The 25909-nt window shown below is 38.0% G+C and overlaps 1 protein-coding gene across 1 annotated transcript in view; it reads left to right on the top strand.

Annotated features, from left to right (window-relative positions):
- Window positions 1-25909, top strand: part of CTNND2 (catenin delta 2) — a gene marked incomplete at both ends in the record, with an annotated part of 558729 nt that overhangs the window by 398472 nt on the left and 134348 nt on the right. Inside the window, 2 exons of the mRNA XM_082315082.1 lie at window positions 2359-2572; window positions 18845-19028. Coding sequence (XP_082171208.1) covers window positions 2359-2572; window positions 18845-19028 — 398 coding nt within the window. The remainder of the gene's footprint in view (window positions 1-2358; window positions 2573-18844; window positions 19029-25909) is intronic.

Raw genomic sequence — 25909 nt, 5'->3', positions numbered from 1 at the left:
CAGAATGATTTTTGCTACAGAGTTAATACTTTTTCTCATTCATCATCTTTTTTTACCAGTGAAGCAATTAAAATATTCACTCAGCACATTGTGCTTTAAAAATATAAAACACAAAGATCAGCAGGCGTGTTTTCATTCTGTCGTTCCTGATATTACTCATCATACCAGAACAATTTGTGTATTTTTTAACTGTGTTCTTTTTTCCGTCAGATCTTGTTTCTTTTCGGAGGTTGAAGTGTGAAGCTCAGTGATTGGTTCACCTTTTGTAGAAATGATGCATAAATTTTTGCTCCTACTCTGTTTCAATAAACGTCATCTATTTTGTTATGTTGGTGGCTCTTCAAGTAGTATGCTTGGTTTTGAGAATCTGATTAGTAGAGGAAGTGAACATATTTTAAACTGAAGATTACATGGTGATGGACTGTAAAAACAAGCAAACAAACAACCCTACCCCCCACCCCTGCCAGATAAACTTGGTAATTTTTTCCTGGCTTTGAAAGGAGCAAATAATTTCATTGCAAGTCGTCCTGTCCACATGGGTAAAGTTTTGATCAGTGAGATGTATTGCAACACCTTTTCTCTTTGATCTGTTTTTCCGGTTTCTAAACTGAAAGATGTCATGGTTTCTCTGAGCAGTAGAAACATGGGCTCTCAAAAAGATTAATGAACTTCTTCCTGAAGTTGATGTATTTTACCAATGTCCATTCACATCTCTGCACTCTCCATGTAGTGCCAGCTGCTGTATATTGCTCAGAAAGTTGGACGTGATACACTGATGTAATGCCTGTTTAAGGGAGAATATCTTCGTTTATCTTTAAACACTATCACTTTGCCATTTAGCCCAAAGGTGTGTTGTAAATGTATACACATTATAACATTTTAATTTAATACTGTAACATCTCAGTATATACACTTTTAACTACAAAACTGCTCTATTACTGGGTCTCGCTGTTATTACAAAAATTGGAATATGCCAGATAAGCCAGTAGAAGAAAGAGAGAACTTCTGTTTTACCAATGAGTAATTTTGTATAGCTCGATTTTGGAACCTCAAAGGCTGAAACATTATTTGCAGTGACTCTTGTATTGGATTCATGAAATGCCATACATCGGTGGTACTTAAATATTTTTAAGTTAGTAGGTAGAGCATGAAATTCTAATAAATTTTAGTGCGCTTTGTTTAACCATTTCCTACTCCCAAGCTTACCCTCTGCAAAGAGCCCCAAGAACATATGCCCATGCAAGAACAACTTCACAAAGATTTAGAAGCTTTTCATCGTAAACTTTGATTCTAAAATTAATGTCTCACCTTTCCGTGCAGTTTTGAAAACACTCTATAGCTGTCTCTCTTCTGATGTTTTAGGGAAAATATTACTAGAGGTGGTAAAATGGCCAGCTGAAGGGCCTGGCTTGCTTTGAGCCTTAGCCAACACCACACATAGAGAAACTGTTTGACAGAGATGTCTGTATAACTTACTTGAAGTTAAAGCATTGTACTCCTTGGATGTTAATTATGAATCAGTCTAGTTTCTTAAAATTAGATCCAAGACTAGTTACTGTTGGAGGAGCAAATAGTGCCAGAGAACAGTAAGGATGGATTTGTGTGCAAACGGATTTTATAATAAATAGTTCATGGTATTCTTTACCTTCTTGGTCATTTGCCTCAAACATTTTTGTGCTTTTTCTAGAATGACATTTTATATAAGATATTCCATTAGAAATTTATTTTGTAGGCCACTTTAGGAATGAATAAGACTTCTGTTCCTGCATCACTGAAGTGTTGCCCTCAATCATAATAGAACAGCATTCCATGTTTTATCCACCATCCTTGCCTCTGTGTCTGTGCATACTTCCTCCTTTGCCTTTCATCTTTACTTTTCCCAGTTTTGTTGATAGAGAGACTACAGTAGCTGCTCACATTCCAAGTAATTAAATGTGAAAGGAGGGATCCCAAAAAACTTCATTGCATTAAGTGCTTTTTTTTGCTTGCTGTAGTCTTGTGGTTTTTCCTCTAGCTTGTGATGTGCTACACTCTGAAGCAGATAATGTTTCTCCAGCACAGGAGAAACCCTTGCCAAGGCAAACCTTGCTGAACCTTGAGAAATCTTGCTGAGGCAACACTCTTGACTAACTTTTGGCTGCTTTTACAGAAGTTCAGGTTTGACATTGTACAGTTACGTTGCCACTGAAAAAATAGTACGAGGAATCAAAGCACTGTAACATAGCAGCTTTGCGGGGCTACCAGCATACCTTTGCTGGAGCACAGCCTGCATAAACCACAGCTTAATTACATTGGGTAGCATATATAATGCCAGTGTTCATTCCCTAATTTTATGATTATCACTTTGGCCTGTTTCAGATAAGAAGACAAGGCGGAATACAATTATTGGTGGACCTATTGGACCATCGGATGACAGAAGTCCACCGTAGTGCCTGTGGAGCTTTGAGAAACTTGGTATATGGGAAGGCAAATGATGACAACAAAATTGCTCTGAAAAACTGTGGTGGTATCCCAGCATTAGTACGGTTACTCCGCAAGACTACAGATTTGGAAATCAGAGAACTGGTCACAGGTTTGATTCTTTCAATATTTTTTGTTCAAAATCTATATAGGCCTTGCAAGCACAATTCTGTGCTGCACGCTACTTTAGTAGCATCAGTAACTCTTTATTTTATTGCCATCTTCTTTGCCGTAACAAAACACTTTCAAGCCCTTTGGATATATGTAATGTATGGATAGCTTTATTCAGTGTTATGTAGGCGGTTTACAGATGCAGGCATGGTTTATGCTTCTGGTTGCTGGTCACTTTGTTCTTGGTTAGCCATGAATGCTCTTGTGGAAGATGTGCTCTGAACACAGATCCGTTGTGATGGGAATCCTCTGCTCTCCCTCTGCTCTCCCTCCTGTCCGGTGTAGGGCTGCACATGCTGAAATCAGATTTTACTGAGTTTTCTTAGAAGCTGTTATTCATTTCTTTTATATCCTATATAGTGAGAAGGAGGATTTGTTTGGGTTTTTTTTTTACGTTTCTTGTGGTTCTGATAGAAAAATGGAAGATGTTGGAGAGATGACAATGTCATCTTCTTTAGCCTTTTTTCTGAAATTTGATAGCATGTTATGTGATGTATGTTAGACACAGGGCACGCAGGTAGTGTTAGAGTCTATTTCTTTTCTTGATACAGTAGAATGTGATCTTTTTAACATTGTTTGGACTGTTTCCCTTATGAAATTCAAGTTGGGTGGGTTGTTGGTTTTTTTGGTTTTGGGTTTTTTTTCAGAAATGCAAAAATGCTGTCGAACAGCACTGGTCTGAAATGTTTGGCGACTTTTTTCCCCTTGCCCTTAGGCTATCCTATTTAAAATGCAAAACAGGAGCTAGATGGTTTTTTCGATTTTTCACTTTGTGATATCATTCTATTTGATTGCTAACATCAATGTGGTGATTAATTTAATGCTACAAATAAAAAAATCTTAAGATCTTTTCATTATCCTGTTTTACAATGCCTGTATTTCCATTATGATTTTCCTACTAAAATATGTAAGAAAAGTTCTCATTTCTGCCACAGAACCATCAGAGTACACACTATCATCTGTGCTTCTGTAGAAATTACTTACCCTTGTGGGTCAGGCCTCATTTAGGATACAATTGATAAGATTATCGTCTTTTGGTTGACTCCAGGTTCCTTCCTTGAGGGTGTCTGAATACACTGCATGGTGTTTATTAAATGTAGATTTTTATATTTAATTTCGTTTCTTAGTTGCAACACGTATCACCTCACACTAATTAGGCGGGATTAATGGGGCAGAGATACTGGGTTACACGAGCTCGGATGGTGCCTCCTGCAGCTCGACAGAATTACTGACAGATCTAATAAAGTGTAACCACGGCTTCGGATTCAACGTACTTGCTTCTCTCTTGGTAATGTTGTCTGTGTCCTGGCTCCAGGGAACATTCTGCCTGTTTATCCTGAGTAGTCAGTGGCAAACTGCTAATGAACATCAGCAGTACACCTCAGCAGTCGCAGTGGCACTTCCACGCTGTCTGTAGACAGAACACGTAATGTCATTAGGTCACTTAAAGAAAAGCTACGAGGCTACAGTTTACATTCCTTACATTGCACAGTATGTTGTTAAATTTTTCTGAATTCCCACAGAAAGAAAGGATCTGTGTGCTAGCACGCCCTCAAACTGTTACTACGTAGAAGAGTAGGTACTGACCATCGATGGTAGGCAGTAACCAGCCTTTGTACGGGTAGATGCAGCTCCCAGGGACGGTGAGCATTAGCACTGCTGGACATCTGTGAAAGGGGAGCAGAGCAAGATGGTGACCCTGAGGAATGGAATCAAAGTCAGTGGTATTTCACGAATTTTATTCCTGGGCCTGTTTTTGTATTGTTTTGTTTGTTTGTTTGTTTTTAGTAGCCAATACATCCCAGAAGGCCACTGCTTGCCTTGGCCAGGTTTTGTGCCTTTCGGAATGCAAATCACTGGCCCTTGCTTTGAAAATGCAAACCTGGTAGCGGTAGTGTTCTGCAAAGCTCCTTTCCAAAGAAATTCTCATAGTTACACCTCTCATCTTGCATCTCTTAGGAAACAGGCTGGAATTGCGCATCTGAATCAGTTCTCATTTGCTTTTTTGTAAAGTGTTGTAGTGTGACGGCTGCCCCAGTTAAATTCCTTCCCTATGTCCTTTCTGGGGAAGAAAAGCTCCTGCAGCAGCTGCCTCAGTAATGAAAAAATTTGGCTTGGCAGTGGACACAAGGGAAAATAAAAGAAGTTCCTCCTGCTTCCCATCAGCCTTCCTGAGTTGAAGTGGCAGGAAGATAATTATTTCAGTAGTGCCACCATAGCCTGAAGGAAGTACAGAGAAATAATGGCAAATGGGTGTTTTAGGAGTAAACATAATACCTTGAGCCTTTCCATCTCATGTTTGTTGTGCATCCTGTCTGCCTAAAAGCTGTTCTTTTTTTTTAGTTTTAGAGAGGGCACAAAGCTCCTGCCGTCGGAATTCATACGGGCTCTGTCATCGCCACCCCTAAATACCCCCCCAGCATTTGTCCTCAGAGCGCTTCTCTTAGGTGGGGAAGTGTCATTATCTCGGTTGTACAGATGGGGAGCTGAGGCTATCAAGTCTAAATGACCTGTCCAGAAGTCTGGCAAGATGAAGGTGTGAATCACTCTGAGTAGGCACGTAGCTGCGAGGGAAGAAATACGGGCAGGAGAGGTTTTTAGCAGCTCAATTTGCCTGAAGAGTAGTGAAGCATTCATCGCCTGCCCCAAGTACCATGAAGCACATGCCCGCCAGAGCGAAAGTTATGATATTAGTTCCTTCCTCAAACATGCACAATTTTTTCCTTCTTGTTGCTTCTCTCTAAGGAGATTATAATTTCAATTTCCAGCTATCTCAAGACTGGTTTTGGAAGGGCATTTAAACCTGCAGACTAGCTTTCTATGCCAGCAGTTCCCTGCTTGTCAGGATTGCCTACGGTGCTGGTTGTGGCTTTCCCTCATTTTCAGAGATTTCTTTCTGCCATAATCTCTCCAAAACGGAGTTATTCACTTCTTCCTTTATCTTGTCTTTCTCCTCCTTGGTAGCAGAGGACTCAGGCTAATATTGGAAAATCTTACCATGCTCAAATTTTTGGATTGGGCAAACTGAACCTTATTGCAAAGTGATACAGCTTCAAGGCTTTCTTACATGGAGCAAATGGTTTCGGTGCAGGCTCCCATGTAGAAGCCGTGAGGGAAGTTTGCTGTCTGGCTGTTATGAAATCAAATGGTGTTAATGCCCAGGAAATACTTACTGAAATGTTGAAAGATTACTCTTCCAGAAACACTTCCACAATCGCTGTTTTTTACAAGAAGAACCTGGATAAACTGAGGCATACCAATGAATATGTACATTTACACAGAAGAGCAATACTCTGATAGAAATGGAGGTTTCAGCATGGCCTACAGCCTCTTGTAATTTCCAGAGAGTCAAGGAGAACCTGAATTACAATACCTTGTTCCAAGTAGGTCTGTAAATGAAAAGAAGTTGGTATAAGCTGGATGCACTGCACTTAATTTAGCCATCTTTTCACCCCAGCGCTGTGCTACTAGTTTCAACAGTAGCTCCTGTTAATGGGAAAAAATAAAAGCCTTCTATTTTAAAATAATTAAATTTTAACACTTTCCTAATAAATATAAATAGACAAGAACACTGTACAAAATTAGCACAGATTCTGCGGATGGTAGAAAAAAATGTTTTCACTTGTTAATAATGACAACGAGTGGTGGATTTGTCACTCCCTTGCCTTTCCTGAGTTAAAGTTAATTACGAACCTTTCCACAAAATTCAATTTTAGCATTCCTTCTATTTGTTTTACTATCAGAAAAAAAAAGTTACATGAAAAATGTGAAGTGTTAGCAAGGATAACACAGAAATCTCGTTGATGCCTTGTGGAGAAGGTGAGGTCAAGCAGCTGTTGCTAGATTCAGCCTACGCTGGCTCCCTGTTCCATCAGCTCCATCTGATAACTGGGTACCTGTCTCAGACAAAATTATTTAAACTGCTGTTCTTCTCATTTTGACAAACAAAATCCATCACAACTAGAAACACAGTTTCTGCCTATGAACGATAAGCTAGCTGAATTACAAACAACTCTGTTTAAAGAGGTCCTTTCTATGACTGTATTGCCCGTTTTCAAACTGCATATACCATATTTGCTTGAAAGGTAAAAGTAGGTGATCCACTTTTAGAAAGCACATGATGATAAAGAAATATAGCTATAAATAATGACAGGAGAAATTGTTTTTTCCTGTGCTGGCAACCAGCCCGCTGCTTATTGTGGCTGACATTAAGGTGTCAGAGATTCAACTATTGTCTACTGAAAATATATAAATTATGAAAATTACCACATTTTACCCCCCCAAAAAAATGTAAAAAAGCATAAACTAACACTATACATATATATATGTAGAAAGACATAGACTCTCTATATTTCATTTACATTTTTATTCAATGAATCAGAAAGCATATATTCCATTCCTGCAAAAAATTATAAGACGTTTTGTACATAATGTTCCTTTCAAAGAAGCACTAGTTGTCCAAGTGGATTTGGCCCATGGTCGGGTTGGACAGGAAACATTTTTCATTTACTTCCCAGATTTTGGATTGCAATATTCATTAGTGTTGCCTTTAATTTCAGCTGTGGCCAGTTTGTGTTTTGGCTTGGTTGATCCTCTGTTGTCACCCCATGTTATGCAACATTATTATGTAGTTGTTTTACATTTCTGTTCCATTTTTAGTAGATGACACATGTTTATAATGAGGTATTTATAACCTTATTGATAGTCTGTCAGTGTTAGTGAAAGCAATTATATGTTGTCCTCCTTATATCTATCTGGTTTGAGGTAACCGCTGCAGTTTAACCTCCTTTTGATTGCATACTGCTTATTAGTATGTGCATAAATTGTTGGCAGGTTGGTCAAGACACTCCAGAAGGTCCCTTTGAGCCTTGCATGTGTCTTTGCTAATCAGTGTAATTGCAAGTTAGTGAGCCTGCAGTGATGTGTAAAGCAGGTTTAAGGGAGTATTCTCTTTAAATGGACTGTTTGGCTTACTTCACTGGAAGGTTTATTATGATTTTATTTTTTTTAGGTAACTCTGGCCAGTTCTTTAGAATTTTTAACTTCTTAGTACAGTGGCAATTCTTCTTTTGGGGGTTCCCAAGGTCAAAATCACATGGCTGTAGTTGTTTCCTATTTGTGATGTTATTTTCTAATTGGACTTTGTAAGGTATTACACTTGTGATTTTTTTGTATAGTAAATCATATTTAACAATATTATGGCAAAGGGCTGACTATTTAGTACTTAGGATCTTGAAGCAGTTTATCAGTTTAATAATTTTCTGCAAAAGTGCCCTTGACATTAGCTTAGTTACTGGAGTGTGTAAACACAGATGTGAAATTTTATTGTGATATAAACTTTTCATTTAGAGGTGGCAACTATTTGTAGCCCTATTGCTCTTTGAAAATTTGATTTGAAAATGAGTAAAGGCTGTTTTATCCCACTCTGAGGTGACTTTCCCACAGACTTAAGTAAAGAAGAATCAAACTCTTCCATGAGTTTCTGCATTCTTTTAGCATTTCACCTTGATGTAATTCTTAAAATCTCTATGATATCCCTTTTCCTTTTTTTTGCAGGCTTATATTAGATGTCGTGCCAGTGTTGATCATATTAAATGTCCCATTTCTTAAATCATATTCAAGTTTTGTAATGGACCAGTGCAAGTATAAGGAAGCCTGGCCAGTGAAAGGCCTAATTAATTAGCAGCTTTTGATATTTAGTATAAAAAGACAGGAAGATAATGTGTAAAGTGGGTTGCTTTTGGAACCAAAGAGAGGATTTTAGCATTACATAAACTGAAAATTAGATAATAAAGACACAGTATGTTTTAGCTTCAGATACGTCTCCTGGATATCACAAACTTTTCAAACAGACAATGTGAAAAGCCATCTATGTGCTTAAATTGTCGTGATGGCATAACCATGGTAATACTGCTGCTACAAGGTTGACGTGAATTTGGTTCAATATATGCTTAGCTAAGAGAATAAGACTGCCAAATATCATTTGGGGCTCATAACTCTGTGTAGTTAAAGGAAATGGAGACATGGGATAAATGCAGAAAGTATACAAATGCCTCTTCAGATGCAGCTCTGTGAATTAGCTTCTCCTCCGCCTGCAACATTCAATCACTATGTCCTGTCAAGTCAAGGAAATTGAAAGGTTGAGTCTGGAGATAGATAACTGCTAGCACAAAACATAGCTTTCAGAAGTGCTTGTTTTGATTTTGGTAAGAAAAGATGTTCATTCATTTCTTCCTTAGTTTCTCCTCTGCAGATAAGCAAATTCCCTGTAATAACTTCTAAATAAGTGCTCGAGGAGCTTACCAAGCACTGAGGCAGGTGACTTACAGACTTTAAGCTGAATTATTTTTTAAATAACAGATTTAGGATAAAATTCGCAATTTTCAAATTACTTCCTTAGGCACTAAAATTTGCTTGCACGTTGTAAATGCTTTTCATTCAAAAAGGAGATTTGAAGGGTACTATCTCTAATAAATCTTTCCTACTCTTTCTTTAAATGGATGTAAGTACAATATCCTACCACAATCAGTTTTAAAAGTTTATTAAATCTTTTGTACTAATTTAGTTCTCATTAGGTGTTTTAAATAAGAGTTGTTTTCAACATTAATAAAATTATTTATGTGCTGAAAATTCATATCTGTTTACTCTGGATCGAAGCCAATGGCTGAATGAAGAATTACATATTATCGTTTCTTCAGTATTTCTTTCTTAAAGTACAAAAGCCTTGTAAGTTCCCAAAAGTTACAGAATAGTTTGACTCCCTCCCATTGCTTGAGATACTTTTAATCGAGGTATTCTGCAGCCTCTGCCCTGAGTTTTGTGAGCCAGTGAGAATTTTATATAAATTGCCCAACTCTGTCAAATCTCCTGCAAGTCTCAGGTTGCAGTAAAAACATAGATTTCATTTCACAGCTCAAACTTTGCATAGAATAGTTTATGGTTCCTTGCTGTTACATTTAAAATCTTATTATGGGGAAAAGGGAAGCCAAGGATTTGTTGCATGCATAAAGCCTACTCGTTACTGCTACCTTGACAAAATTCTGCTTATGCCACATGATTAGGCAAAGCTAAGCAAAAGCAAAACAAATGAAGCCACTGGGTCTGCTGAACTGGTTGTTAAGAGTTGATCCATCGAAAGGTCCAAGTGCCCCAACACAACTTCAAGCAACTCAACTTTGGAGGTCTCACCAAGGTAGCACAAACCCTCTGGCCTGTCACTAGCAATGGCAATAGCATGGCTAGCAGGCTGCAGAGCTACTCTGCTTTTCCGCCCCGGTGATCAGTTACTTTCAGGTTTTACAGAGAGTCTTCAAAAATCGCTATTGCATCATCGTGATTTTAAGAAAATACTTTAAATATCTATTTGTAATTCTCCAGACTAACGAGCTGGCATTTCACAGCCAGTGTTTGTGCTGTACCAAGGCACAGCCGTGTAAGGAGGAACACCATTGTACTTTACGGTATGATTCTACAGTACGACAAAGTTTAAATTTTAGATTTTAGCATCACCTACAGAAAACATTGTCATCATTTCTAGAAAAGTGGAAGTGATTTCCAAACAAATTCAGAGCAGGAATTAATTGGCATTTTATGAAGTCTTTCTGTGAACGCATTGTGCAGTCACTTACTGCGACACCAAATCTTTGTAGCCATATTCCCTGCAAACAGAAGGTAAAAGGCCGTAGAGCTTAAACCCATAAGTTGTTGGGAAACTGATTTCCAACCTATAGGCTACGACGTCTTCAAAATATTCCAGAGCCATTCAAAACACATCCTATTTATAGCTCATATGTAACAGCAAATCTAAAAGTAATTTAATAAATTGTGTAATTTTGCTTCAGAAATGATGCTGTCTTATCACATAACACTTATGCAAACAATGTTGACAGTTCAATGGTATCATTTTATACAAAATCTATTAGAATTTACTGTCTAATTATAAAACCATCTTTTCCCCCTTTCTCAATGTGCTCTGAAAATGGGAAAACCCACTGATAGGATTTGTTGTACTCATGTAGAGTCATTCTCAACCTTTTTATGAATTATCGGATTAACTACTTCACCTCCTGCTGCTCCCAGTCAGATAAGGAGAGGTTTTAAAATAGATGCCTTCTAAAATCTGCCCTGCTTTCTTAGCAACGGGCTGGGGCACTGATTTATTCTGCAAGTTGTTGCATTCAAAGTATTGTTATAGCTGAAAGGGAGCGTACTGATAAAACAGCAATACAAAACCTTCCTCAGGCTGGCAGCACCTGCTCCCCTGGAGGTGACGGGGAGGGGAGAGCCAGAACAAGTCAGCGGGGTGCCGAGGTCTCGGCTGGGAGCCGTGCGATGCCCCTGGCAGGGGAGTCCCTCCCTCTTCGGGGTCTGCTTGGGGCTGGTTTCATCAATTTTCCCATCACAGCCAGCCTGCTTCTTCTTGTTTCTCAGGCAAATTGCCATTCACTTGTCCGGAATTTACCACGCTCAATCTCAGCGCAAAAACCAAGGTGGTCCCTTTTTGGTCGCCTTTTCTCTCTGGCGCTGGGATCACTCCCATGTATGAACCACATCAACTTCCAAGTCTAAATGGGAAATAACTATTTTTCCCATGTACAATCAGTGAGATGCATCTACTATGGAAAATTCATTCAAATTGCTTTGATTCATATGGCAATGAAACCCATTTCATAATTTGCTTGTTAATATACTACATAAATGATTTTAGTTTTTATTTTTTTTTTACTTTGGTCAAATCTAAGCTTAAGAGGAAATATCAAACAAGCCAATCTGGAGTGAGAAATAGAGGACATCTGTTGCAGCATATGGCCTGACATGACAGCTGCATTGAACTTTCTCAGCAAGTAGTAATCCTTTGGAAAAATTCAACTCAGCATATAATTTTGATGCCCCTGCCTGAATGATGGGAGTATTAAAGCACTTGCAGTTTACAACCACCCTGTAGTTTGAAATGTTTACCATTTGCAACACAGAATATTTAAATTTTCTTTTGAAAATAGCTTTTGTTTTGACACAGATCTGAATATTTCACTTTTTTTTTTACAAAATGAAAGTTTGAGGATATGCTGAAACATTTTCTTTTTGTGATGAAATTAATTTTTTTCACTGTGACCGCTAATTTTATTTTTATTTTTAGGTTCAGAGGACAGCCACCCGCCCCTTCCTCCCCCCAGTAGTCCTATTTTCAGTGCTGTCTTTATCTTATATAAAAATTTTAAGATTTAGCTAGTAAACAAGTGTTTCTCTCTTCTCCCTTCCCTTCCCTTCCCTTCCCTTCCCTTCCCTTCCCTTCCCTTCCCTTCCCTTTCCCTTTCCCTTTCCCTTTCCCTTTCCCTTTCCCTTTCCCTTTTAGTAAGCGTACACCAAGCCTTTTACTTTGCATGTAGATGTGACTTTATAGATAGGACTAACTTCCTAACTGGTTCTTATGAGAAAGGAGTTTGGTACTTAGAGGTATAACTTGATATTCAGTTTTAAGTATAACATTTTTGTTCTCTGTGCTAGTGTCTGTTACCAAACATATATTTTGATTTTGGTGCTATAAAAAATTCTTCAGTAAAATGTGTAAGTATTGAACAACAAAAATCTTTCCTTTCTTATATGCATCCTTGTTTGATTTCCTTGTTTTCTAATGAGGTATTTCATTGGGAATGGTATTGCTGTTAGTCATGTGTTAGGATGAAATTTTGTTTGAAAACAGTTGACTTATTTTTTCCTGTGTTTCTCTCACTTAGAATTAATTGCTTTTTGTTTGGCCTCTGTGTTTTATGGAACCAGTTTAATTTCATCAGTTAGGAAGACAAGTTAAGCAGGAACCACAGGTATTTCCAGAGCAACTTAATTCAGCTCTTCTAGTAATTCCTCTACTGCCTAACATTAAAGCTAATGACTGTCTAACATTCTTATCTGACAGTTTTTCCCTTCCACAGTTATACGTTAGTTTAAAGTGTACAGCAGAGAGAGAGCAGCAACGTTAGGTCAAAATTCAGTCCTGTGAGAAGACGACAGACTTTTTCAGTTAATGCAATAGCATTTGGACAGGATTTGTTTGCAAGCAATATTAAGATCCGTCCCTCCTTTTTGTTTTAATAAAATCCTAGATGTAATCTTGGAATGAAAAGAGCAGTAATGGAGAAAGAAAGAAAGAGTTAGGTTTTCAGAGGAAATGCTTATATTACTTCTATTATATGTAGTCATGTACTTATATGTAGTCAAGACCAAGCTGTGTTTGTAATTAAAAAAAAAGCCACAATAATCTTTACTCTCTTTTTGCTTTGTAAGGCTATGAGTGGCTGCAAAGGGTAAAAAAGTCGTCTGGCTGCAGCTTTGCTTGCTGTTCCTTAAACTCCTGCCTGCTTATGACTTTCACTGAAACCCAGTCTTTCTCAATTTGCACTTTTCCTGCGTCGTCTTGTACATAGATAGAAAACCACCTCTGTGCATGTAAATAAGTGAATTGCAGGAAGGTGCGCATAGGTATTTGTGCCCTAACCAGATAAAAAATTATTTCAAGAAAATTGGTGAAACTTCCTCCTCTGTTATGCCAATTTTAAACTTATTTTTAAAGTGTGCTTTTAAGGAGCTGTCTTATGAGCTGTGAATTGTTCAGGTGCCAGAATTCAAATCAGCCATTTTTTGTTTCCTACAGAAAGTCTGTTACTGAGTCCAATTCCTCACCTTGACAGTTGAGCTAGCTGTGAACTCTTCTTGCACTTAGCGTTAAGAAATGCTGTCGCGGTTGGTATTCAGCATCTTTTAAGCATGTCAGTTAAGCTTTCCTGAAGTTGTGGGGCGGCCTCTGTGCTTCTTAAACACCAGTTGCATTTAAGTGGATGTACATTTTTCAGCCAGATAAATGATTTCATCTCTGTCCCTGCCCTGAACTCAGCAGAACTGATGCAGTACGTCGGGAGCCCACAGCCTGCTGCCACGGAGCGGACCCAGCTCTGCAGAGCAGCGTTGCGATGACAGGGGGCTCCCAGTGTCAAAGCTGTATTAAAAGCCAGCAATTGACTTCTAGCGCTTGAGAGCTTGGGGCAGAAGGTGCTTTTCCTAAGGAGTCCAGCAAAAGATCCCTTGTGCTTGGCTTCTGCGCAGGGTGTTCAGCGCTTGGATTTCAATCTTAATTGTCATGTTTATGAGGGAAACTCCCTGTAGTACCCGTGTGCCTTCAGCATATAAACAAAAAGCCTGCCAAAGCCGTGTTCGCTCTTACTGGGATGCAGGGTCTTCCAGCTCTACCAAATGGCACTCTGCATCAGTCCATGACCAAACTGTCAAATTAAGATGGAAAAGAAAAACCTAGATGAGTTGGAAGACTTTTAGATTTTTATTTTTAACAAAGAATATTAAATAAGCAAAATCTTAGTATAAATTTAAGGCTGACTTAAACATACCAGATTGAGAAGAATCAAAGTCTTGTTTCTCCCAATAGTATTTGTTTGCTTACAGTCTTTTGCCCTGTAATTTATTTGGCAAAGTACATTTTTTGCAGCACAATAAAAAAGTAAAATACATAGCGGCAGTGTGACAGGGGCAATGCTTTTTGGAAAAGCTGACTTTTCCAGTTTCTTGGTTTCCATTTCTATTTGTAGTCTAAGTTGTTTTAAGTCATAATTTGAGGTAACATTAAATCATGCATTGAATAATTGTTTAGACTTTCCTGATTTTGCACATGCTCTCTTGCTAGGGCAATATTTTTTTGCATGGAAGTGTATGATCTCTATTTTCTTAACTTTGAATGGAATAAGGATAGCATGTGGCTCATCAAGTGTTTAGCTATATCTGACTATAGGTATACATATGTGAGTACCAGTTCTAAGTAAAACACTAGCTAAAAAATGCATTGAAGTGTTTAAACAGGATGAGTTTGAGCTCCAGCCTGATTCAGAGATGATGTTTTTTTGGCTCAGACTGCTCCATTAAATTGAGTGCTTTAAATTTTTAAGATATTTTGCTTTGCTTCTTTAGGGTAAGTGATGTGGTATCTATTGCAATAGCTTAAATTAATTTATGTAAAAAAGAGTGCTGTTTCTAAGCTGAAACCATGGTGGATAAGTTCTGTCTGCTAAACAGCAGTAACATCTCATCAGCCTGGACTGTGCTTTTAAAAGGGTTGGTCTTGTCTTCAGTCTTCGGGACTTTGGATAAGAGAAAGATAAATCAAAATTTTCCTGGTTCTCTGTTCTCTCAGTTCCCTCTTCTAGTGGCAACAAACTTAAATGGCCTTAACTAAGATCTATGTGTAGTTTTCATTATAAACTATATCTGTAGAGTTATGTCTTTGAAAAGGTTGATCATAACCTTTTTCAAAATTTATAAGCGGTTTTTAAATTTAATTGTTGTTATCTGTGAAAGGCCTTATTAGAAAAGATGATTTACATTTAGTGCATTAAATAACCTGTTGAACATCGTAGATGCATGTCCTCCGATAAGCTACCTCAGAAGATGTAACTTGGTACAGCAAGATCTCCATAGCGAGCATTCCCGTAGACTCCTCTAAGAGTCCTTCATCTGATGTCTGCAAGACTAGTACTTGGTACTCAGACCCAAAATCCATCTTCCAACTGGAACCAGCTGAATGCTTTCAGTACCAGTTTCTCCTTAGTTTTAAACTCGAAATGAGATCGCAAGATACTTTTTCCATGCACTTCAGTTCATTATATGTAAGGGTGAAAGACTTCAACTGCAAATAGACACGATCAGTCTTATGTAGCTATTTTTCTCTTTCTATGTAGCATCTAACGCAACCTAAATTGACCTGGAAATGGGGAGACAAAACACCTACTCGGAAGGCACCACAACCTTAAAAGCAAGGAGGAAATAAGATACTGTGAATGCAAGTGTTTGAGTAAGAGAATGTTCAACACTGATCTGATCAGTTCCTTATTTCCCCTTCTCTCCCAAAAGTCAGTCTAGGGACGGTAAACTGTTGAGTTGGGACTATTGAGCTTTTGGATTAACAGGTCTCTTCCAATCCATATACAGCAGGATGGGTCCCACTATTCATGGTGAATCACTGGTATGCCGAGCCCGGTCCCTCCCTCCCTGTGGGCGGCCGATGACATACAAATGATTTAGGGGGCAGTCGAGGCACCTCTGAGGTGATTCCAGACTTGCTTATTGTGCTCGGAAACCCAATTCAGTTGGGGCTTTCAGAGTAAGGTGGCAAATGATCTCAGTGACCAGCTCCATGCTGTAGTCTTAAAGTGCTTGTAAAGCATATATGCCAGAAAAACACATTCACAGTCATATGGAGACGAGGTAGCTCCATAATGGAAGGTACCTCAGGTAAAAGATTTATTTTTTATCACTTCCCTTTACAAAGTCAACAGAATGGATTATCTTCTTAGACCCCACGTAAATCTAGCTCCAGGTCATCCTCAGCAAAAGTAATGGGAAGTGAATTGACAGTGCCCTTTCATAATTGCAAATCCTTAATTAAGAAAGGGTACAAGGAGGCACTTAAAATGCCAGCCTCAGCAAGTAGCAGACTCCGCTGCTTGTGAGAATAAATTATAACTTGTCAGAATAAAATTGTTTCTTTCATTAATGTGGTTGGTAGTATTCAAAGACTTAAAGTTAGATAAAAGTCATTGTTCTAGGGTGGAAGAAGATTATCTTACTCCTTAAAAATGTGTGTGAGGTGCAAAAACTTTGAAGACGATGTCAGGCTTACTGGGCAGTGCCGTTTTGCTTGATTCTGCCTTGACTTACAAACATTTTAGGAGAAGGCAGAACAGGTACTTTAGTCTGGTGATGCCTTCATTCTCTGATTGTGAAGGTTTAATTTCCAGTTGGTGAAACCAGACCCCACTTTTTGGCTCTTAGGTGAATATGTAGGTTTTTATTTGGATTTGGAGCTCGCCTGTTACTATGGCAGTTTATTGAACAAAAGCTCGTATGCGGTGTCAAGTGGATTTTAAACAGAGAAAAAGGACTTGAAGAATATTTCTGGGCATCTCAACTATTGCTAAATACCAACGTATCATGATGTTTATGTGAGTTTACTTTTAATTAGCAAGAACCTAGAGTGAATAGAAAATAGAGTATACATACACATTTGTAAGCAATTTGCTAGACGGGGCTTTTACGTTTGCTTCTTTCGGGGTTTTTTTTCTGCTTTTCCAGTTTATGACTAGTTCTTGAAGCCCAAAGTACTGTTTTGTTGCCATCAAAGCACTCTTTTCTACTTCATTTCCAAAATAAGACTTGTTCTCAAAAAAGCCACACATTGTCTTGTGTAAGAACTAAATCGGACCTTGAAGAAGGAAAGATTTGCATCCTGATTCTCTACTTCTATAACATGCACATCATTTACAGCTGTCTAGATAAATGTAAAAAAAAGGCAACCATGTTGGTTTTTGTGCTTACTAAAACCAGCAAAATACTAGATATTTCAGCAATAGTAGATGTGCCAATAAAGCTTAACGAGAACAGGTCATAGAGAAGTGAGTATAAATATCTTTATGAAGGTCTTTATTCCTTTAAATACAGTATTACTTTTCGTAAAGGCATTCAGAACAGAATTCAAACAAAGACTCTTTTCCCTTTAAAGCAGCAATTCTTAAAAAATGAACAGTATTCTTATTTCTGCTGGTTTGGGGTTTTTTTTGGTCTGTAGCTAAAGTCTGTCAGTTTCTGCCTGTTTACCACATACAGATTATTTTAAGGTGGGTTTTTTTAATTGGTATGCTAAGCAAAATTTTTACATTAAACTGCATAACTGTTTTTGCATGCAGTTCCATATAAAATAATTAAAACATGAAATTGTATAACTGAAACAGTCTCCCCATAGAGGTAATAAACTTTAAAGAGAAACCAAAAAATGTAGGTTGATTCCTGTTAATTACACCTCTTCTTCAAAACAGAGAATGCTAAAGAAAGCCTTGAGCAAGCGGTGTTCTTGCTGCTTGTATTTATAAATGTCTGCATCTACATTCATAAGGTCTTTAGCAGTTTCCTCCCACCACCACTGGCTTTGGCTTTTGATAGTGTAATGTTCATATTTGTAACCTCGTGTCTACGATGATGATAACCTTTCTCTGTGTTGGTTCAAGACTTGATAGCCATAAAGGCAAAACTGAATTTTCCCCCTCAAGGTTAGATGTGGGGCCAGGCTGCCGTCACTACAGGAAGGAGAGTAAGAAGGAGTAAGGTTGGACTCTAGAGAATCGGACATATGTTGGCAAGAGGAGAGGGAGGAAGAGGCAGGACATAGGGCAAAAATAAAGACCACCACTTCTGCAGAGCAACATATTGCCCTACAGCTTCCCCCCACAGGAGTAGCTGCCCAGCAGCAGCAGGCTCTTGGCACAGCACAAAAATCAAATGTGCTTTTCCAGCAAATATATACGAGGGAATGAAAAGCAGAGTCTTTTTTGCCCCCAACAATTTCTTGCCTGCTTTCTGTGTGGCACATCTGCAGTGGCCCTGATCCTTGCGGCTGTGCTCAGAAGCTCTTGATTGCTCTTCCTTTTCTTTGGCACATTATGAATTTTAACAGAAGGGGTTTTTTTAAATTCCAGTAGATCTCCTTGTGAGTTGCAGCATTAAGCTTGTTGTTTCTGTGAAAAAACACTAGTATTCTGTAACTTCATATAGTAAAATATTTACAAAATAAAAAATGGCTTGTTGAAGGCCAGGTTAATACCATGCTACTGTATCAGGTTGTGAAGGAAGTCTTTGTGCTTGTAGTGCCAACTAGCCTAGACAGTACATTCTCTTTCATTACACTGAAGATGACAGAAAGAGTTGGGGATTTGTTGTCTCAGTGCGTATCTATCAACGGTGATAGTCTTAGTGTAAATCAGAACCTATTTTCTACTATTGGTTTTTATTAATATTATTTAGAAGGCAGAAATCTGAAGTCCGGGCCCTAAAAAATACATATAATGCTCTGTCATTCCATATGTGGTTCACAGCCTAAATGGGCCTAGATCATAACCAGCTGCTCAGTTTTTAGGCTTAGCTTTGAGGAATTTTCAGTGTTGCTGTAACTACTTGTTGTGTATTCAAAGCTGTATTCCCACTTTAAAAGTCTGCAGGTTTTGTTCAGCCCCATTTACAATGTAGTCTTTTTTTTTTCTTGACAGAAACAGCTTTATGAAGCACATCAATGCTGTGAAATGTTTTGGTGGTTTTTTTTAAAAAGGAAAGCTATTCAATTTTTTTTGCAGAAGTGTTAATTATTAGTCATTTGCCTTTTTTGTAGGAGTTCTCTGGAATCTGTCCTCCTGTGATGCACTGAAAATGCCAATCATCCAGGATGCCCTCGCAGTGTTGACCAATGCGGTGATCATCCCTCACTCTGGATGGGAAAACTCTCCGCTCCAGGATGATCATAAAATACAACTCCATTCATCACAGGTGCTGCGCAATGCCACTGGGTGCCTAAGGTCAGTACTGCAAAACATTTGCTTTGCCTTAATCCTCTTGCTTTGGCTTGAATTGTTATTTCTCATTCTTAGGCATCTGTTAGGTAAATAATTGGTTTGTGTGTCAGCAAAGACAGTGACTTTCAGTGCTGTAAACTTAAAGCTGGAAATTAATTAGAAAACAAGCTTCAGGCCATTCAAAAAACAATCTCTAGAAGTGCTGCTGTGGGTTTTCCATTTTTCTTTTCTTAGCAGCTTTGACCAATCTTCTCATCCAAGCTTGTATATTACAGATGTTTTTCTCCTTGTAGATTTGTCCCATTTCCCCAGGTGCTTAAGTGAAGTCAATATGTTCTCACCATTACACCCAATTTAATCAGCACAAAAAGTAATGAAGATGCTCAAAAAAGTAACATGCCTTACGGGTTCCAGATGCCATTGCTGGAGTTATGATAAATACATAGAGTAGATTTTTTCTGCTCTGCAAAGATGAGAAATGGATTTCAATAAGAGACTAACCAATTTAACATTGTGCAACTGGAATACTTAAACAGATCCTTAACAAGTATGGTATTTATTTATATTTATAATTGTATGCCAAACTTGTACATGCCACACCAAGGTGCATGTATATGAATATGTGCAACATGATCTGTCCATTCCTAAAAATCACTGTAGATGTGAGAATGAAAATAGGATGAGTAAGAAGAGTTTCAGTTCTGACGAAGCCTTACAAAAGGGTTGAGTCATAGCAATTTCTGAATTCTAATCCATATAATTTTGTTGAAATACTTCAACGTATTAGGCAAGTTCTTTTAAGCATTGGTTTTTTTTTTTTTTTCTCCTTGTATATTGGAGATTCTGTAATCTGTCTGAGAGACGTGAAAATCAGTTAGTTAATATTTTTGCATACATCACAGAAAAATTGTTAGGTGATCAGCATGTATCAGTAATACAATCTATGTTGTATGCTGCATTGAAAGCAGATATCCATCAAAGAGCGAAATAAAAAAAATATTGATTAGGAGGCAAAGTAAAATAGCAGTATTTTTTACATATCTGTAGCAAGCACCATTTTCTCTTTGTGCTGTTTCATCAAATGAAATGTCTCCCTTTCAGAAGTAATATCTGAAAAGTTTAAGGGAAAAAGTGATAATTATTGACAGTTTATATGTAATCAGAAGAGAATGAAATATAGAAAGTAATAACTTCCATATTGCAAATATACTTATATTGGACTTAAATGCAAGTATGTATATGTGAATACCCGCTATGTTGGGATATGTGACTGAAGCTAGGTATTTCTATCCTAGTTGTATTGACTTTGAAAAGAGTTTGGTAGTATAATTGTGTTGCATTACGTTCAAATCACTAGAAAAAAAGTTGGTCAAATCATTGTGACAGAAGTCATTGCATGAAGACGTGTACCGTGTTACGCTTTTCACACTTCCGATGTTTAATCTGTCTCAGTTAAAAAGCTGCCGCTGAAAGAAGTGTCCGTTATTAATTTGGGGCTTCACGGTGCCCCTTACCTGAAAGGGCATGTTCAGTGTTGGTCTCCCCACACCATAAGCTCTATCTTCCTGTTAATGTTTCCCAGCTGCTTCTCAGGGACTGATGTCCATCCCTGATCCTGCAAACCTCAATTCATCCTACCTCATAGTTGATGGATTCGTTGCACGTTGGTCTTGAAATCTTTCTTTCTTTTTTTTTTTTTCATGAGTGTATGTGCACGCCCATTTGCAAACTGATGTGAGCTTACTGTAGCCTGCACTCTGGGGCAGCCTGAGGACATGTGGCCACATGAGAATGGTACGTTGCCTGATCTAATACACACTGCTTTGCAGCAAGGCTTACTACCAAGTGCTTGATGGTACGCTGTCATAGCAGAATGGCTTCTGGTCAGCTCGTGCAAAATAAGCTCATATCTGCCTGCAAAAGACTGTGCATACTATAACTCTTGAATCCTTCCCAGGTAGCTGTAATAATTCGAATGGCTGTCCTGAGCAGGTTGGTCTTCCTTCTAAATCCAGGCCCTTCAACCATAGTATGGCTTTTTAATATCTTTCTGATCTCAAACCCTCCTTATTTCCCAGATGCATCCTTCTCTCCTCTCTAACTGCTTCAGATATTTATTTGGCCTTCATCCATCTTCTTTAGATAATTTCACCTCACTTAGTCTGTATGGATGCTCTTTGGCAGAGGCAGAACATTTGGAGAGGGTTGAACTTTTGCTTCACACCAGCGGGAGCTTTCTTGTTTACCTTTCCCCAGTCGCTGTTGAAAATATCTCTCTCTCATCAAAATGTAAAGTTTGAGTTTATGCAAGAAAGAAAAGTGTAAATTGACCTCTGAAATGGTGACTGGATTCTTGTGTTGTATTCAGCTAAGATAACGGGGCTGTAGGATGGAGGAAACAGTGACTGTCAGAAAGAAAAGATTAGAAAGCTCTGTGTTTTACTGGAGGCGATTGGAGTAGCGCATGCTCTGTGCAGGTAGAACCTTACCTAGCGTTCCTCAAATACCCGCCACCCCCAAGGAACTGATCAGCTCTCACACTCTCCAGGTGTGACTAGTTACAAGCCTTGTATTTCCATTTCAAGATCTTACTGGACGGGAAGGTAATGAAAAGCAAGAAGGTGTAACGGCATTGCTGGATGAGACATTGCTGTGCTTACCTGGTAAATGGAAAGTCCATTGCCATCTTCCATGGGAGAGTTCTTCTAAGACTCTGGTTTGGTTGTCCTCCGCCATTTTCTTTTTCTCTTTTTGTTTGAGTTATTTTGAAGTTGTTTTGAAGGGACACCGGTCAGTGTCAGTTGCCTCAGGATTATCAGTGACAGTACGCAGTATCGTAGGAAAAGTAGTGGTCTTCAGAATACTTGACAAATATTTCTAAATCTCTAATGTTGACAGGTTTTAGAGACATCGGGTTGTATTACGTAAGGTTTAATGCTAACAGATATACCAGGAGGCTTCTTTTTTTTTTCAGTCTTCTGTGCCTTTGGCTTTTTGATGCATTCACCGTTGAAAGCTTTAAATAATGTCTGATAGGTGCTGTAATACAATCCATCCCATATACAATGCTAACAAATAGTTTACACTGGCCATTATGTAGGAATAGTCAGATCTTTGTTTTGTGTTTCTCACTACAGTATATGAATTATTATGCTTTCTGCTTATCTTCCCTTTTCTCAGTTTCTTGATCAGAGTTTCTCATGCTTTTTCAATTTAGAAGTCGCTTATTAACTACAATTTTTAGTACTCTTTTCTGTTTATTCAGTATCATTCTTAAGCGAGTTCTTAATACATTTAAAATCATGCTATGTGGGACCAGTACTGCAATTCCAGTCACACAGTAATCCATCTGAAATCAGTGTGAAATCATATGAAAAACAGCAGCAAAATTGGACCTTCTTTTCCTGTTATTTTCTTCTTTCCTGAAAGGTTATTTACAAACTGCACTTTGCATACTTTTGTGATTTGGGGGGGGGAGCTTTAATACAATATTGTACGAATTAATTTCACGTAACTTGCATACTTTGAAATGCTTTAGATAATTCAAAGCTCTAAATACTGCGTTATGACTTATACATTTATTCTTAATATTCATCTTTCATAAATTGCCAGACCTCAGCGTGACATGTTGGAGTAATCACCCAATTTAGTTGCCTCCCCACTGAGATACTAGTACCTTACCTCATTAAGCTCTGTGAAAGTTTGACTTTTTTCCTTTTGGATTTCAGCTGTGACTGTTTTATTTGTGTTAGGGAAATACTGTATCTTTGGTTTATAGTTTCTGATTCATTTAGACTTATTAGGGGAAGTCAAGTGAAAACTGAATTTTGAATCCCAATTATTTATAAGGGGGTTTACAATCCCTAATCTGAAATTTAGAAATCAAGAGGAGACACATTGTACAACGTTGTCTTAGCCTGAAGTGTCAAGCTTAATTATTACCAAACTAGATGTCCATCCAAAAAATATCTGAAAAAATCCCAGACAAAATCTTTTCAAGAGTTTTTGTCCTGATATACAGTCTGGAGCCTTGTTTTTTTCTGTTAATTTAAGTTAATAGAATCTCATCTGAGGACTTTAAGGAATTTTAAGAATTTACTGCTTTAAGATTCCAATCATGTTTTAGGTTCAAAATCATAAAATGTTGTGGTTTTCTTTCTTCCATGTTCTATTTAATTTTTCATCACACAGTGAAGGTGCAGGGGCAATTGTAAAAATCAAAGATCTATTAAAATATGTATCTTCCCACCCCATTAGTTGATGAGAAATTGTATGGGAGAGTAACTCAAGAATGTTTTGTTTATAAAGCCCCATACCTTTCAGATTTTCATACTTTATACTTTCATACTTGTCAAACCTTTCACAAAATACCATGAATTATTTTTCAACTGAAAAAATATGTAGCCAGCTCTCAGAGTAGAAGAGCAAAGGGGAGAAGTGGTTTTAAAACATGAATTGAACGTAACTGACCCAGCAGTATTTTGTGGATAGATCAACTTTGGGAAGGAACAAATTACCTTGTTAAAACAATTTATGTTAACTGTGAAGCCTGAATATCAAGTTTTTAACTGTTTAGTGGATGAATGATCTGTTTCACAGACATTTACAGCTATTGCATTTATCCCATGGTCTTATTTCTGCTCCAGTTCTCTTCTAAGCATCTAAAGTCTATTGATTCCTATTAGGAACTTCTATAATCTGTTTTGAATATAACGCTCTGCTGCATACTGACAAAAGAAAAGGTGGGAGCAGCATAAAATAAATAGCACAGACTGTATATCCATGATCTGTTTAGTTTCTTAAAAATATACGTATATATGAAGAAACATTCTTTTACATGTATATATGAAACATGTTTCTTAAGACACTAAACATACATGTACATATGTGCATGTGTATATGTGTGTATATGTGTATATACATATAGATATAAAAGAGCTGATTATTGAAGCTGAAATATGTTTCTGTCTTTACTGACTGGTGCAAGCTCTGAATATCTTCAGTTACATATAAATGGAGCTGGCTTCTTACAGTAGGACCAGGACCTTGCTGCTGATTTTATGATTCTCCTCCTATCAGGAGAACAGTCGCATTTTGTCTGTCACTGTGTATGCTGTAGTGGATACAGAGATGTTGGACTTGCCAGCCCATCTCAGTATCTCCCTTGCTTTTTCTAGAGCGCAGGAGCTCTTCTCAGGCTGACCTTGCAATCTTGTGCATCAGATAACAAGAAAGCCCACGCTTCATTAAGAAGCCTGGCAGAATCCAAAGTTAGGACAAAACTCATATTAATTGTGTATTTCCACTGGCAGCCTACTCAAGGGAGGAACTTTTACTACAGATGGTTCCAGCAAGCAAGAGTCATGGGAGAGAGACAACTACCTAGGGGGATACTGAGGCAGGGTTCTCCACTTGTAGGGAAGAAGCTGTGCAAATCCAAACCCACCATTTTTCCTCCTCTAAGCCCCTTCACATCCAGTCTTATCCTCGAGAAAGAGGTAATCACCACAGTTCTTGTCTTCTTAATAAATTTTGAGCTATTAAAATTACAAAGCTGGTGTAATTAACATCCAAGGACCATCAGATCAGCAGATTTGATGCCAGTTATCTGGCTACATTATATGAATGTATTGTGGTGAAACACATGGTATATTCTACATAGTCTACAGAGTTGCACATCATGTGTTAAACCTCATTTGGCCACAACTAGGATGTTGAATCAAGTTAGAGAGTTCCTAAACTCCAGGGTTATACTGGCTATACTGGTGAGTCCATTGTCAAACAAACACACGCTCTCCTGACAGCTCTCTTCAGCTTGGGAATTTCTCTAGGACCTGGAGTTGGAAGTAAGTGCAGAGGAAAGCCGTGTCAAGAAGCTAAGGAAAAGCTTAGTTTTAATGTCTGGTTCTGTGAAGTTCAATCCCTTAAAACTTGAATTCTTATTAAAATTATATCATTTATGCTCCTGGGTCCTAGCAACAACAAGCTGTGGAGGAACTGAGGGGCTAATGTCAATTCTCCATTATTTTGAAGAAATCGAGAAGGATTCCTGACATGTACGGTATGAATGACTACCAGATAATTTCCATTTTAATATAAATGAAGGTATCCTGATCACAACTTCTACATCTTGTCTTTCCAAGTTAAAGCTGAATGGCATATTGCTTACTTTTAAATATATTAGCTCAGAAGTTCTGTATGACTTCTACACAATGAATTTTGAAAAACTGTCTTTAATAAGCTTGCTAATGCCTCCCAGAGTATCATACTGGAACATAGTTCACAGGAGGGAAAATGAGCTGAACTGCTGTTTCTTGTCTTTTAAAACAAGATAGAAAGGAGTAAACTCCAACTTCCATTTACCTAATGGCAGGCATTTTAATCTTTGAGTAGGTGTCTATATAAGAGCCTGGGTTTTAGAGGCTTTGAGTATTTCTAGACTATCACTGACTTCACCAGCTCTGAAAATCATTTTTGATGTAGTTTTGATGTTGTCGATGAATTTAAGTGTCAAATTTCAGGCACCCCAATTCAAAACTTTCAGACAGGCTGCTTTCATGGGCATGAACTATGCAAAATGTATTTTTAAAAAGGCCTAAAACTTTCACTAGCTCATGTGTAAATGTTCACGGCCATATTCCTGGTCTTCCAATAACAAACCAAAATGGGAAAAATCACATGAAATGAATAAGAGTCAGTCTGCTGTGGAGAATATATTTTACCTTTTCAAGAAACTGAAAGGTCCAGTCTAGAAAAAAGTCACAAACTAATCATAAGAGGCCACAATGATTGCATCCCAGTTAAGCATGAAGTTTTGGAGGCAAATTTCTGCAAGATACGAGAAAGATTGTTCATTACTGAATGCTGCAGTCGTTCAGAAATGT

This window comes from Platalea leucorodia (genome assembly GCF_965183815.1).
Source record: "Platalea leucorodia genome assembly, chromosome: 1".
Classification (NCBI taxonomy): Eukaryota; Metazoa; Chordata; class Aves; order Pelecaniformes; family Threskiornithidae; genus Platalea; species Platalea leucorodia.
Note: the sequence above shows the minus strand (reverse complement) of the source record. Positions and strands in the feature narration are given on the sequence as shown.